This window comes from Leuciscus leuciscus (assembly GCF_965113295.1).
Source record: "Leuciscus leuciscus genome assembly, chromosome: 1".
Taxonomy (NCBI): domain Eukaryota; kingdom Metazoa; phylum Chordata; class Actinopteri; order Cypriniformes; family Leuciscidae; genus Leuciscus; species Leuciscus leuciscus.
In genome coordinates, this window is record NC_138725.1 from 43,848,656 (window position 1) to 43,865,763 (window position 17,108).

General features: G+C 38.6%; 1 protein-coding gene across 3 annotated transcripts in view; it reads right to left on the reverse strand.

Moving 5' to 3' along the window:
- Positions 1-13,177, reverse strand: part of baiap3 (BAI1 associated protein 3) — a 55,614-nt gene extending 42,437 nt beyond the window's left edge. For all 3 annotated transcript variants that reach the window (XM_082189019.1, XM_082189018.1, XM_082189017.1), the window contains exons 1-2: positions 12,972-13,177; positions 1,391-1,552 (exon numbers count right to left, since the gene is read on the reverse strand). In XM_082189019.1, coding sequence (XP_082045145.1) covers positions 1,391-1,539 — 149 coding nt within the window. In that variant the 5' untranslated portion in view covers positions 1,540-1,552; positions 12,972-13,177. The remainder of the gene's footprint in view (positions 1-1,390; positions 1,553-12,971) is intronic.
- Positions 13,178-17,108: the final 3,931 nt, after the last annotated feature.

Below are 17,108 nucleotides of genomic sequence, written 5' to 3' on the forward strand. Positions count from 1 at the left end.
GAGACAGAAAGGTAATTGTTGCATGATCCGCACAAAGGCCTTCTTGTACTGAATTGTTAACACCGATAAAATTGAAATGTGATAGAGCAAGGTGTCGAGATTGAGTCATTCTAAAAGCATGAATATACTATAAACGTAGTAGGCGTTCAAGAGCTAACTGAGTCACTGTCCTCTTCATGGACATCAGACATCCCACCATCTGTTAAGATCTGGGGGAAGTTAATAGATCAATACAAAACTCTAAACATTCAGAACATTGAAGCGATAGCCTCCATTTGTTATTGTGTTGTATTAATCTCTGCTGTATCACTCTAAAAAATTATGTTGTTAAAGCAACCATGAAATTGAACTTTATGGGTGCAATTTCTTTCCCGTATTTTTTGAGACCGGTTGGGATAGGACATATTGAAGTGCTCATCCTTTTCAAATCGCCTTTAGTTCACAAACCTGGTAAATCCACACTTGACAGGCTAATCATGGATGAAAACCACAAAGACATTTTCAAAATGAATAAACTACAGCCGCTTCCTCTGTAACTAATTGGTGGTTGGGAAAGGAAATTAATCAACAAACCATGATCTGCTGCTGCTTCTAGTTAAAGGCAGATAGTAAATTATAAAATGTGCACACTACTGTTCAAAAGTCTGTGGTAAGTTACTTGTAAGTTATATATAAGTATATAAGTAATATATAAGTATATATATATATATATATATGAAGAGTTCAGATGCAGAAGCCTCTAAGTGCCATCTGAAATTTTCTTCTAGAATGATCATTTTTATCAAGCTTGTATATTTAAGTTCAGTAATTTCACTTAAATGGCAATGAAAATTACCTATGAATGGTCATTTAAGTGAAATTACTGAACTTAAATATACAAGCTTGATAAAAATTATCATTCTAGAAGAAAATTTCAGATGGCACTTAGAGGCTTTTGCATCTGAACTCTTCATATATATATATTATTCTTTATGAAGCTGGAACTATATATTGTAAAAAGCACACACTCTAAAAAGTGCTGGGTTGAACTTTGGGTCAAATATGGACAAACTCAGCCGTTGGGTAACATTTTTAAATTACAATTTTAACCCAGCGTTTGGGTTTGTCCATATTTGACCCAAAATTGGGTTAAAACAACTCAAAATTATTTAGAGTGCAATACATACAAAAACAAATTGAATTGATGTCATGGTTATTTGGATTAGAACTAATCTCTATACTGGTGCATTAAAGCAGTGTTTTTCAATAATTGGCTGTGTTCCACTTCACTTTTAGACATTCTAAAGCAAATTATAATAAAGAAGTGTGTTAAGCAGTGTCAGGTTTTAAAAGACTTTTCGTTTTTAACGGGAACTTTAATTTTTAAGAATGTGCTCTGGTTCGGACTCACCTGTGTACGACGGTGCCAGAGCGGCGTGCGAGCGTCGGGGGACTCCCTCCAGCGCTGGTGCTGGCTGGTGGCTCCCTCCTGGTCCTCAGGGACTGGCTCCTCTGCACCTGCCTGAGCACACTGCTCTTTAGATCCAGCAGTGTCGACATGCTCGTTCACTGTCTGCAAAAAATACCACACACTGCATCAGCTACGCCATAGGAGAGGAGGAAAGGTGACAGAATGAGGGGACGTGTGGGGCCATTATCAGAGAGCACTTCTCAGAAAGGCGGGAGCGGGTGAAACAATTAACCCAGCGTCCACCTCTCAGGCTGACCATTGGCTGTGCTTGCAACAGGCACGATGAGTAATTACAGGCATCATCCCTCCTTCTCGTAATCCAGTTATAAACACGCTTTGCATAGGGCACATGCGGCTGCTGTCCAGTGTTAATTGACGTACGTGTCAGGCACATTTGTCTTCAGCCACAGAAAGCGATCATCTGTGTGAGAAGCGAAGCCTGCAATTACTCTCAATGTCAAGACGGCGGCAAATTTTTCACCCGTCAGCTCAGATGTGGTGCAGATGGAGATTGTGAGAGTTCGGCAGAGGCTCTTAATACAGTTATGACTGGAACCACGGGCTTAAACTCAAGGCCCTTAACCTGAGGAGTCTTGAGAGGTGAGAACAGCTACTTCTGGGTACAGACTCACTGGGTATATGATTCACTAGTGAGCCACATTCAGTCACATCTTTGGGAAAAGCAACGGCTCTATTCAGAGAAAGAATCAAGGGGGGCGGGGGTTAGCGTAAGAGATGACAGAATGAGTGAAGGAGAATAATTTTGATTGAGATGTCATATGCAGATGTACAAATAGTTCTTTCAGCTCATGACAGTTTTCCTTTGTCAAATCTCTAAATGTTACGAGGAGGAGTTCTGAAGCCCACTGTCATATCAGTTGTTTTCTATGCAATGACTCTATGTTTACTTGGAGATCTAGCGTGTCCCTGGTGCATTCATAATACTACATCGGCAGGTTTTTGTAGTAAAAGCTATATTTTTCTGAAGATTTTGCATTTTAAATCACCATAGACTAGTTTGGACCAATTTATATTGCAACACACATGATGGTTGTTGCATTCCAGCTTGACCAAGTCTTGGATACGATCAGCCAAAACAGCATGAAGGTGCCTCAAAATGCCTTGTACTTGTGAAGAAGATGCAACAAACTGGTCATTTATGCTGGTTAAAAGTTTAGCTATAGTTCAGGCCATTTGCAGGGTTGTTTTGAATCGAACCCAGCTGAAAAAAAAACAAAAAAACATCTTAGCCTAAGGATTTTCAATCCTGCTTCTGGTTGACCACCTTCCTGCAGATTCCTGAAGCCCTTGATTAGCTGGTTCAGATCTGTTTAATTGGGGCCCTCCAGTAGCACGATCAGACACCCCTGTCTTAGCTGGTTGCTGGACTTAGCTGGGCACTAAAGGATGCTAAAGACTGCAGCCGCTAGCGTCAGTCGCTAGCACGCCTCTTGAGGCCAGGGGAGTGAGGTTTACACATACAGCTCTTACTAGCCTATATTCATATTTATATATTTCAAGCGAAATCGAAGAATGAACTGATGTGACTTCATTTCGGACTAAATCAGGCCGAGACAAAGTTATTTTGTGAGTTTGAAACAGCTTGCCAAAGCAAACTTTTCTAAACACCTTCGAACTACCATTGGTCCATGGCGATTACGTAATAGGTAGGTGTGCACAGAGGCTCCGCCTTCTTTCACATGGCAATCTTTTCTGGTTCATTTGGCCTGTGCAGTCAGTCAAGATCAGATGTCCATGATTGAAAACATGAACACACTGGAGAGCTGCTTTACAGTTGGAAAATGAAGTTGTACTTCCGATGAAACGAGACACTGACACTGTTTTTCATGTAAAGCTGCTTGATTTTAAGCTATCTTTTGTATAAAGTGATATATAAATAAGCGTGCAGTTATTTGACTGGAGTGCTGTAGAGCTCATGCAAACGTCAACATCGCTATGATCGGATGCTTTTCTTGTGCTTTATTAAAGTACTTTTTCTGTTTTCTCAATTTTGTTGCGTTTTTATTTTGTTACTGAGAGGAAAGCCAATATTTACATATTCATCTAACCATTGCTCTCAGCAGTGTAGGTGGAGTCAGATGTTCGATAACAGTATATCGCAGGTCACCCCCCTAAAGCTCACTCCCATCCAGGTTACGGCACCAAATGTAACCGGTCCTACTAGACCCACTCCAAATATGATTCGAACCAGGGTCTCCAGCGAGGCCAGAGGCGTGAGGTGTACATGAACAGCTCTAACTGGTCTGAGTCCATTACTTGAACACAACAAACTCATGCATAAAACATGCAGCTCGCTGCTAGAAGACGCCTGACAAATGAAAACAATGTCTTCCAAAACCGGCTGAAATTATCGAACATGTTTGAAAGCCTCTGACAGGATGGAATTATAGTAAACAACAAAACATATTGGAGTCTGTTTCCATCATACATGATGATGATTTTCTGTGAAATATGTCAACTCATATATGCAAATTGGCTCTGACTTTTGGCAAATAGCGTCAACTTGTGGTATAGTGGTATAGTGTATTCCAGCCTTTGGTCTGGGTTAAGATCATGTCTGGTTTCTCTCAGCTTGATAAATCCTGCAAGACATGAGGAGAGGATGCGTTTGCTTTTCACCTTCCTTTAATCTGACCAGATGTGCATTAGGAAATGTCAAAAGATGGGCCAAAGCAGTCTATCTTAGTCTCAGCACCTTTTTCGACTCCCTCCACAAAGCAGATTCCACCAGTCACTGTGCTGGAATCGAGCATAATGTGCATTGAAGGGCACAGCAGTGCATTCACCTGAATTCTCAGCTCTTACTGGTGGCAATTAGCACCAGGCCACTGAGCAGCTGCTTCCCAGGTGAACACATTTCAATTACGCACTCCGCCACCTGAATTGAATGTCACTCCGTCGCAGTCATCAGCTCTCATGAAAGGCGAGAACTGACATGCTACCAAACACAAGACAACAGCTGCCAAGGGAGCGTTGCCATAGCCGAGAGCAGGAACATCAGCTCCTTCTCACCAGGTCATCCCCGCTAAGCCACTGTCCCTCGCAAAGGCTCCTTGGCCCACATGAATGACACCACTGCTCAATAGAGACGGTAAGTCTGGCAGTCAAAGGCTTCTCGGCTGGGGACGGAGGGGTCTCTATGGTAACGGTTGAGCAAGAGGAACCGCCAATGCAGGTACACAGGATTCAACAAAAGCTGCACAAATCACGCTCTTCTATTGCTTATATCACCTTTTGTCGGGGCATTTTAAGCTAGCAACAGTGACCAGAGGATTCTGGGAAAGATTCAACATCATCTTCTATTTCTAAACTCGCAAGTAAAAGTTAAGAGCGCCACCAGCAGACAAGCAATATTTCTGATATGCTTCTCTCCTCAGCTTCAGGTTTATCGATTTCAATTTCTCCAATTGCTACCAAATTGTTTTATTGATTTCATAATCTTCTTTTACATAGATTCCCACTCTCATTCATATACAAAGGCTGAACGGCTGCTTTTTCATATGGATTTTCATTCTCATTCATAGAGATGAGTTAACCTTCTGATCTTTGTCAAGCGAAATGAGGCAGGGCTGCTGTATAATGCTTTCGTTCAGTCTGACACACAAGCCTCACCAGTGCCTATTCCTCAACCTCCATTTATTTGTGGCAAATTCTTTCTGACAAGATATGCCATCCAAGGAAGACCTTTCAGACTACAATGAGGTTTTCCAGGTCAGTATGTATCTGTTTTATGTGAGATGTGAGCCTCCACTAGCCTTATGTCACCAAATAGACCATGTTGTATGATTCTGGCATCATCAGATAGCAAATAAAGCTCTGTATTGCATTACTTTCGAGCTATTTCAACATAAATTGTATGTGCTGGGAAACTCTATGTGCTCTTTGACACTATTTCCTATTTATTCTATTACTCTCTGCCAGGGCTGTCGCTAGTGGGGTGAAAGGTAATGACAATTATAGGGCCCCCGCTGCCCAGAAGGCCCCACAAAATCCAGCCGTTATACTATATAGGCCCCTGTATGAACAATTCTAATATTTATATTAGTTGTTTGCCTGAGATTTAAATGAAAACCACAAAAACATGCAAAATGGTTTAGTCCGATCTAAAGTATTTATTAATTATTCAGTCAGTGACAAACATCAGACGGACCCAATAAAATTGTAAGTCCCAACCCAGCTCGTGAACAGAACCAATCAGAGTTGAGGCGGCAGTGCCTGGAGTTAACAATGAAGTTGGTGGAAGAGCAGGAGACTTACTGACTGAAAAATGTTGGGGAAACGAAAACATAAATCTGTGTACCAGAAACTCCATGAAAAGAAGGAGAGGGAGGCCAGGAGAGTTGTTGTATCTCAGTCGATCAAGACGTTCTTAAAGACAGGTTGCATTGTTATTTCGCTGGGAATAAGAAAACTACCGTCTACAGCCTGCCGGGTATTGTCACTTTTCATTATCGGGGCTCACCACAATCGACCGAATGATTACGTGTTCAAAATCCCTGTCTTTTACACTATTGTAAATAGAGTTAAAAAATTGACACGAGTCACAACGCATTGCATTACGCACCTGACCTGCCGGCTGATGATGTATTTATTACATCAAGAAAACACGAATACAACACACTGCACTTGGATGAATACATTTATTAGCTTTATTTAATAATATTACCAGTTCCATATGATCTTTATTAAAAAATAAGACAATAAATGATTTTATTTGTAAAATTTTGACTGCATTCTTGTCAATTTCTAAATGTTTACTTTTTGATTTATTAATTATTACAGAATGACTGAAAAAAAAAAAAACATTATTTTGCTGTTACTTTTTTAAAATTGGTTTTATTATGATTTAACAATTTCTTGCTTTTTTGTTTTTGTTTTTATTAGTTGTAATTTTTATATAAACATTTAACTTTTAAAATAAAGGTTTTACAACAACATCACCATCTTCTGTTATATGTGGGCCTCCATGCTCATCTATTGTATAGTACATGATATTGGTGGAGGGTGGTGGGGGCTCACATCAATATTTTTTCTGGGGGCCCCGAATCCTCTAGCTAATCCAACAGGAACACTGTTTTCATAATAATTTATGATGGCAGACCCTGTGATTGTCATCGACGCAATCACTGCTCTCTTCTCAAACAATGAATGAATAAGCACTGGATAAGCACTGAGAGACGGCCCATAACCGTGTCTCCAGTATTTCATAAATTGAAGAAATGTCAAGTGTCTTTCTCATTATGAAGCTCTGAATGGTGGGGTAAAAGGTTACCTGTAAGGGTGGCAATTTTTTCACTTCAATAATAAAATGATATACAAGTATATTTAAATAATTTAACCTGCCTATAGCCAGAAAGTAATCCAATCAAACCAGACCCACAATTCTTTCCCAAAACGTGTCATCTTTATTGGTTGTGTGGGTGTGGAATACCCTAAGCTTTTCTCATATTTTCAACACGCTTTGTATTGTAATGTTTACTCATTCTCCGTGTTACCTGGACCAAGAAATTCAGAGTTATTTGTAAGCAAAAGTCTGGAGGCAATGCCTCCATCGCACTACGACTGGATAGGATTGGTTTGCGCTATAAATCCTGCCTCTTGTTTTCATGCACGTTCTCGAATCGCTCTGAATAAATGAAATGATGGTGTTTATGGAAAGACTAATTAAAAAGTAAGTAAACAACTCGGCCACTTAGATATCACCGCTTTATGTCACGTCAAAATCAAACTTGAAATGGCCTGAAAACATGATGACTGTGGGGGGTTTTATTGACCAATCAGTTTGGGAAAATTAAAGGTACATCTTCGTGTCTGTGACAGACAGTGTTTACCGAGCTTCATGACTGATGGAAATAAGTTCACAAATAAAATATATTGTTTAAATTGTTACTGCCTTTAGTTATTATTTTGGAATAAATATAAAAATGTGTAAAATCAATAACTTGATGAGATTCATACTTTGATTACACATTGCACATTGATTACACAGGCCTAGTTAATGTAAAAGAAAAATACAAAATAGAATTGTATTTTTGTTTTTTTATGTAGTTTATTTGACCAGGAAAAAGTGACAACATTAAGTGTAACTGGGACATGAATTTACATTTGATTTATAAAAAAGATAACTGTGAGGACTCCTCATTTCAGAACACCACTGCACGCCATTGAAAAAAGTATTATAATACTTTCAAGTTTCCACAGAATGTCTTTTAGCAGAAGCTTATTTGCATTAAAAGACTAGACTCGCATAGACAGAGGTAGATTTCTAAATTGCTTCTGTATAATATAAGTCAAAAGGAACATATTTCTGGTTTGATGTGAATGAATTGGTACTTACTAGTTACTACTATTGCTGGGCTGTGGGGGTCCTAAGACAAAAAAGGTTAGGAAACACTAATACAGGGCAGGTAACACAGGGGAGGAACCGGGGCACATATCATTACAATCTAGGAGTCGATAAGACCAATAATCCTCCAGGCTGTGATAAAGGTATATGGGGCCATCAGGGGATCTATGCCAGCTTATTCCCCACTAGGCCATTTTCACAGAGCCAATCTTCAGTGTTGATCAACGTTAACGTCAAGCATAGTATCGCAGAGACGTTTCACAATTGGGATCGATCCGACTCAAAGACCCATTGTTCTCTCTGAAATGAAACTAAATAAGAATAGCTATAGTTCTGTGTCTGTCCAAGATGCATTTGAGATGTTTACAGGCATTTACACTCACCATGTGATGGAACAAATCAGATAGACATCCAGTGACACAGTCTTTTACTCTGAGTGTGTTGTGTAACTGGATGCTGAACAATGACAGCAAGTGAAATATTCGCCCAGTTCCAAAACCTAGAGAGCTACTTCGCTGCCTACATAGCAACTTGCCTCAAAGGCAGCATCCTATAATCATCATGGCACCTCAAATGATTTTAAAAACTCTCCACATAAGCCAAGCACTCACTACAAGACAGAAAATGTCTCCCTGCGGGCACTAAAGGACTCCTGTCATGGTGGTGTGCACACACTATACAAGTGATCGCTGACTAGGTAGGTAAATTGCAAGATTGTTCTTCTTCACATGATCCTTGAATACATTTGCTCGCATACAAACGGGATTGCTGATTCTTGACAATATGACAACAACAACATGCAGTCATCTCACAAGTCAGCTCAGTAGATGAACTTCAGCGGATGGCGTGCACTACGATATGTGACTTCTTGCTGCAAACCAGTCATCAGCTTAACTCAATCAAGTCCTGCACAGTGTTTTTAGCAATTGGCAGCAACACAAATAGCGATCTGTATAGGAGACTTGACGCACACAATTGATTTCAATAGAATTTGACACTGTTGCTGAGGTAACACTGCAATATTCGTAAGCATAAATAATGCAAAGGACTACAATTTTAAGTAAAATATTACAGAATGTTTTTTTTTTATTACACATTTCATTTTTATTTAATTATTAATTATTTGTCCAATTGACTTTAAAAAATGGCATGCAGTGTCTTGCAAGTTGCCATAATTTTCTATGAGGATAATTACATATCTGGCCGCCATTGGCCAATCATATACAATGTTCTGTCATAAAACTCTAGATGGCGCAGGCTAATAGATCCTTAACTCAATCTGCTTGCAATCACATCATTCTCTATAGGACACAGGTGATTGGTTCCTGCTGAATCAGTAGCCAATTAACTCACTGCTCAACCTTCTAATACTGGGTCAGCATTCGCTGTAGCAGGACAGCAAGCTTTCAGAACCCCCCCACCTTCCCCAGTATAGATCTGCTATGGGTAATTCATGTTTGCTATATTGTACAGCTTACTTGCTCACAGCAGCGTGTCGTGTATTTAGTGACAGTAGCAAGTCCCGTACTTGCTCTGCAGCAGCAGCAATAACAGCAACAGCAATAACCTACAGCAGCAGCAGCGTAGCAGATCTATTCCGCCAAGACCAAACATATCAACATTTATTTGTATTTTTTTATTGAATTATTTTATTTAAAAAGTAGCCAAAGGTTCCACACTGCACTGAAATTTGGCCAAAACAAGGCATCTTAGGAAGCAGCTTAATTTAAAAAAGCAATTTAACTGTTTTTCTTTTGAATACTTTGTTATACAAAACTTAATTGTGTACATTACACCATGATTCTACTTTTTGTCTACTGCTCTTTGCATACTGAAAATAACAGAAGTAAGATGATGGTTCAGTTTCTGAGGAATTCTTTCACCTATTGTCAGTCAATCTAGAAAAAAAACAACAACAACCTGAGCACAGCAGATGAACGCAACGCATTTAATCAAGACAGTGGTATTAAAAGACCAAACTCAGGAGCTTTGGAACACCATACAAATAAAGCGTACAGAAAAGCAATTAAGCACCGCGTTAAATTGTACGTTAAGCATTTTCCTCCCATAGAAAACCAAGAAAACACTTAATGAGGCTTAATGGACCAACAGTAAAAAAATAAATAAATAAAAAACACAATTCGTTAATTCGTAAAACACAAGCAAGTTTATTTGCACTGAACACAAATTTGCTTTCTTTCGTCATTGTCACGATGTGGTTTTGTGTCCTGTCATGTTTAGAGGTTCCCTGTCTGTCTATTAGTCATCCCAGGTGTTTCCCATTAACCACGCCCCCTTGTTATCCTGTCTAGCTCGTTTACCCCTGTATTTAAGCCCTGTGTTTCAGCCCTGTCTTTGTGAGTTCTTGTTTGACTGTTTTTGTGTCTACAGTTACGCTGTTGTTCGGTTGTTCTGTTCCTGAGTCCTGTGTTCTTGTCCTAGTTTGTTCAAGTTTAGAATCTAATTAATAAAGTGTGCTGCAACTGGATCTTGCTTCATCTGTGCCTCAACCAACACACACCTGAATGTAACAGTCATATTCTGTGCTCATCTGCTTTTCTGTAGTATGCATTATTAGTATGGTGTTTACTGAGTTTGATAATATCATTTATTTCTTTTAATATCAGTCTAATGCATTAAACCATTAGCGTTTCAGAGCATCGGGGATGCGGGTTTCGTGACATCATCGCGTACAATAGAAGTCCCATTTCATTGGCTAGGCGCCAACCAATAAAACGGCTCCTTCAGATTTTTATTTTACAGGTTTTCACATTGGAGCTGTGAGTGTAAATGTTCACGTACAAGTATGAATATTTATTGTACAAGTTCTCAAATTCACATCTACGTGCTCTCGAGTTTTGCTACTCTTTTACCTTCATAATTATCTCTCACCCTCATGTCATTCCAGACACGTATGACTCTTTCCTCAGTAGAACAAAGAGCTTGACAAAGGCTGTTAAGCTCCATAACAAAAAAAGGAACTATATTTCCAGGCTTCTGCAACCATATGATAGTTTTCTGGTTCTCTGGTTCAACTCACTGACTTTTCAGTGAATAATGCCTTAAATTTCAATTTGTTCATCACACAATGCTTTACATGACTAGAATACAAGAATGATGCATCGTACGGTGCATTTTGGGACCTTATCAGGAATTGTCACTATGGATTCTCATCATAATGAAGTGAAGATTCTGCAACAATTATAGATTTGGAATAAGATCAGAGTGAGTAAATGATGACACATTTCTTTCTTCTAGGGTGAACTATTACAATTTATACAATTAATACAGAAATGTTCCAGTTGTCAGGATGTGTAGTCCACTTCATAATATCATAGGAAATGTACCTTGTGATGCTTATTTCATGTGACAGAATAAAACAATAATATTACAGATTTATTTGAACATTTACGGTCAGGGTTTTAACAGGCCACTGTTAGAATAAGAGTGGAATACATTTAAGTACTCAAATCAACAGCAAATTTCAAGCGGCCTTTTTAAATTAGGCAGAAAACTGTCACTCTACTAAAGTGGAGCAGCTGATTATTGGGTAAAATAAAGGGTAAATGATGACGAGCCATCATGATTTTAGAGACTGATGAAAAATGGATGGACATTTGCAAGCCAACAGCTCTAATGAAATACAATCTAACTTCAAATCAAAGGAGCTCTTAAACTCCGAAACAGCATCTGAAAGCAACACATTCAAATACATAGTCGCTGCAAGAAAAGGAAAACATTCCTCTTGTCTTTCTCTAGCTATACTGAGACGTTCACTGCAACTCACAGAAAGACAGATGAGAGAATGGAGTGCTGTCTTTCACCTGTGGCAGGAAGCTCTGCTCACATGTCTGCTCAAGCCCCCATTAAGAACAGCACAGATTTAAACTGTCAATCAGAGACCAAAGGGAAGTCTGCCGAGCTTTCACATTAAATTACACTGGGACAAGCTCATGTGTGAGCGAATGCGTCTCTATGGAAAAAGAAAGACGTATTTTCCATCTTGATACTTCAATCTTTATACGATATTTCTGAATTCTCAACATTTTATTAAGTGATGTTTACAATGAATACAAGAGACAAACACACAGAAAATGTACATTTGAACATATCTAAATTATTTTCCACTCACATTCATTTCACTAAGATCATCAAAGTTGTTATTTAAACCACTGTTACAAATTACGAACTCCACTTCATCTGTCTTAGTCCATTTTGCCATTTAATTCTAAAGCTTTTTTTTGTTTTGTTTTTTTTGCATTGAACTGAAAAGTTTTTGTACCATGTTTAAATAAATATACTAGACTTGATTTATAATTTGCTTCTTGGATTGTCAACCTTATCTTCTGTCTATATGTGTTGTTGTCTTGGAAACTAACTCCCTTGTGCACCATTGCACCATCAACACATTACGGGGGGTGGGGGGTAAAATAAAATGTTCGCATTGGGATGAAAATACTTACTGGCATTCTAAGTTATCCAGACACAACTAGTCCTGCATTATTTCTACTCTTGGTTGCTAAAACCCACACGCATTTTACATTTCTGAGTAAAAAAAATTAAATGGTGTTTTTTAGTGTGTGGGGCTGTTTTATAATTCATTATAATTTACAATATGGACAATTGCATGTGATATGGAACAAAACTTAATTATGTAACTTAATTTTTTTTTTCATTGTCAGAAAAAAAAAAAAGCCTTTAAAAAAAGCTGCGCCCTCTGAAAGCTACTTTGCCAGTTGCCACCTATACCATCTGTTGAGACATAGCTACAGGTGTGCAACTACAATAAGACATAAACACAGATCTGAAATAATCTTCTTCTTTTTTTTAAAGTAGCAACATTAAATCAAATGCTTACAAATTAAGCAATTCTTTAATGTAACTACAACGCAATTCAACCCCACAATAAGCCATTATGCAGACTAAAAAACAAATATATTGCGATTTAGTTAAACAGAAATCCTGCAACAACATGAGGGAGGTATAAAGCAAGACTAAACAACATAAACACTGACTTATACTCACAGAAAATAGATTAAGCAAGTAATATTTCCAGCTCATGCGAATTAGACTATAATTCCCCGTGTTAAATTAATGAATATAATTCAGGCAGCACAATGCACGTATAAATCCATTTAAATGCGAGCATCTCACCTGTGGATTTCTCATTCACTGCTCTGCGATGCGCGCGCGACTGTTTCCGTGCGTCTCAGACTTTTCTTCTCCCATCGAAATCTACGCAACTGGTTGGTGGTATATCTCTTTAAGACGGGAGATGTCAACTAAGCAATAAACGTTAATTTGTCCTCATCTGATGACAGGAAAACGTTTTAATTTCTCCGAGACGTTTCCGTCTGCTCTCGTGCGCACCGGTATAATCCATATATGGTAAAGGGAAGTGCAAGACTACTTTGCATGCCTCGAGCTGTTGCTGAGGGGCTGTCAGCCGCTTTGCCAAGAAAGACCGTGTTTTATACTATTACAGCATAAGAGCACATTTCATTGTTATGGGTATAGCATGTACTATAACATGAAATGCATATCAGAGACGTACATGCAAAACCAAAAGTATCAGGTAAAACCTACAGAAAGTGTGAATACAGCAAGTTAGCTGCTTTATATAGAGAATAATATATTCTCTATTATAGTTGCATGAGTATTGCCTGCCAAACAGATGAATATCACAATTTGGACAGCCTACAATTTTACAAATCAGCCTAATAATTGACTCTCCCTTAACTGTGGGTTTTGCATGCTGTGCCATTGCATAACTTGGGCAAATTTCACAAAATCTCCATAAAAACTCCAGGCTATTGTTTTCAGAGCTCACAGAAAGAAAGCCACAGCCAAGACTTGGCATTTATGTAGGTCTCCTCTATTTTGTTCCAATTAGACAAACCAGTAGGAGGAGGTGCTACCCTGCAGACAGTAGATCTGAGACATTTATTAGTATGAGTAAAACAGAAGCGTGGACCCGAGCTTCCAAACAGTGCGGTGACTCATACTGTCACAGACCAAACGTGTGAGAGCCTTGTGATCATGGACATGTGTGTGAGAATATGATGAAACATGATATTTTTAGTGCTTGGAGCAAGGGAAGAAAGCAAAGGACATTGAGGAGGAAAATTACCTCCACTCTCAGATGTTTTGTTTTGCTTATTCTTTGGTGTTGTCTCCAGACAGATTTATTTAAATGTGCACGCGTGACAGGCTATAGATGGGGTGTTCTTTCAAATTAGCCCATTTTTGATTCATCTACTGGCTGAGTTTATTGAGCTGTGGTTATTGATTACTGGTCTTTCAACATGGGAAACTAGATTAGAAATAGATTAGTGTCAAAATACCTATTGGACTAGCCAACGTCATGCTCAACAGACAAATCTGGCAAGTCAATTCAGGAAATTAAAACGCAATCTTTGCCAAATACCAGTTGTTAATTTTGAACGCATCCCTCAAGTCTTTAGTGACCTGGGAAGTCATTCATACCCTCCTCCTCTTTACATTTTTTTTTAAAGATAGACTTCAACCTTCTTAGTATTCCTCAATCAATTCATTATAAACAATATAACAAGAAAAAAAATATATATAATAGAATGCCTGTTTTCCCATTCATTTATATATTTTCTGCACAACAATAATTGAATCTTTGATGACTGAATAGGTGCAATTCACCTTTATTCCACTAGGTGGCAATGTCTGATACACAATGATGAAGTGACGTTTCACTCTTAGGGCCCTATTTTAACGATCTAAGCACATGGTCTAAAGCGCACGGCGCAAGTGCACTAAATGGTCAGCGCATGCGGTGCATGGTCTAAAAGGGTTGTCTTGTCCCTATATGAGTAATGAGTGTGTTTTGGGCGTAACGTGAGATAAACTAACCAGAGTCTCATCTCCCATTCCCTTTAAAAGCCAGTTGCGCTCGCGCCATGGCGGATTCCCTATTTACATGGCGGAATTTACAAGCGGACAGACTGAACGTGTCTCCAGAGCGCAAACGGATCTGCTCGTGCTCGAGGTTAAAGCGTGCAAGCAGACCATCTATGGGACAAGCTGGATTCCACCATATCTTTGTACACAATATAAATCTGTGTGTGTAGTAAGCAGAGTGTACACGCGTTGTGGACCTGCCTATAGACGCACATTACTAACATTGTGGCGCATCCGCGCAGGACATGAAAATGATAACTGCGTCGGGCTGAAATATGCTTTATTTCATTCTCCTGTAATTGTTACTCTAATAAGAGTTTCTAAGAGTAATCTAAGAGTTTTAAATGATCGTGGCAGGTAGAGATCCATCCGTGTTAGATATTGATCCGGGTCGCTAAAGACTTGAATATGAAATAATGATTCGCAAAACATTCATTGGTTAACATTTAGATTCAATGGAGAGGAAATAGAGACATTAGTCTAATTTTCTGCCCATTTTTCCCCCTCAGAAAAAGACCTTCACACAGGTCTCCTTTAAAAACAATATCCCAAACTCTGCTCTGATTTGCTAAGATACCAATGTCTGCAATCAGATGTCAAATCTCAAAATGAATTCAAATTTCACATCAAATTCTTCTAATCCGAATTATCTGAGCTATGCTAACAACATTCATTTTATAGCTCTTTGCTCTTCCTATGTCAACAATTGTCTATTTTATTTCTCATCATGAATTGTAGGAGAAACATTTGACACAAAAGTTTTTAAATATTTGTTTTTTTCTTGTGTGGAGAACATTAAGAATTTTTTTTCCCATTATAAAGAAATTTTTGTGGAATGGAAAGGTCATATGGATGTTATAGGTCTTTTTTTGGAATCATGCCATTAAAGATCCTTTATAATTTTTTTTTTTTTTGTAGCTGAGAAAATAGAACTAATAAAAGAGTAATACTAATGAATGGATCTCGGTCCTTGTGTACATGCTCAGAAAAGGTGTCTAACAAGGATTAGCTGACTCTGGAAATCCTCTGAACATTTTGCTAAACTCGATTCAATTTGAGTTTTTCATTGCTACATCAGACCCTGTCTCAGAGCGTTTCACTATTTGTCACTCACATTTGAAGCCTCAAATTTCATGACCAAGAGGCAACGCAAAGTGTCACTTCCCAGCTCGTTCCTTACACCCCGCCACCATTGGTACCCCTCACCCATCTACACGACCCACGTCTCCATTGCCTTTCCTCGCTACTATAAATAGTCTCGGACACATTAATTACGTAGCTGCTGGGGTGAGGTGCCTCTCAGTACACTGAAATTATTCTTTAGCAGAGCCAATAAAACAAAGCGCCAGCCAGGCATCTCATCTTAGCAAAGGATTTCCAAATGGCTGGAAGAAGCTCTAAACGGCTTTACCTGCACACAAGAAGGTGGGGGATGTATCCAACCGTTATTTACTTTCATTGATTTCCCAGCTGTGCTGAAATCATAGTACCTGGCTTGAATGGTGGAATGGATTGGGATTGTCTCCATCAAAAATTCTTTGGTGATGCAGTTTTGAAATTGCTGCTTTTCAAACAACAAGATAATCATAATGAAAGTACACTCAAGTGACTGTTTTGAACAAGCTTTTAACTAATCTAGAGGCTACAAACCAAAAACTATTCTGAAGTTACTTATGTTTCGTCCCCTGATGGCATAGAGGTATGATGAAGACGTACATAAAATTTAAACACACTCCTATAATTTGTCTCTGGAGAGTACTGTGGATGAATGACAAGGATAATTGAGATAACTGCAAGCAGGTGGTTCACTTTATTTAAGATATGCAAAATATAATTTACATAAATGGAAACAAAAACAAGCTTATTTATAGCTATATACAACTTCAACAAAAATAAAATAAAACCAATAATTGAAATAAGCCACAGAGAGAAAAAAGATGAGCGGTGCTAAACAAACAAAAATAACAAAACCAAAGCACACACTAACTAATCCCCACCCTCAAAACTAACTGAAAACAAAAACAGAAAAAGAATTATTCCGCATTTAACACGCCATAACTAAAGCTTCACTAACTAAAACAAAACTTACACAGAGTTGTACATGCTCCTTACCTAGTGTGTCTAACAGAGGTAGTTCTACGTGTTTGCAATATGTATGTCACGTGACGTACTTTCCTTTTCTCTTCTCTCCGGACTAGTGATCAATTAAGACGTCCTCTGAGTTAACACAATCAAACAAGCAAGCAAGCAAGCCAGCGAACCACCACAAACTCAGATATAGCAGAGAGCGGGGAAAACAGGAAGAAACCAACAGCAGAGGGGAGAAACACTGCAAACAATAACAAAAGGGGAGGGAACAAA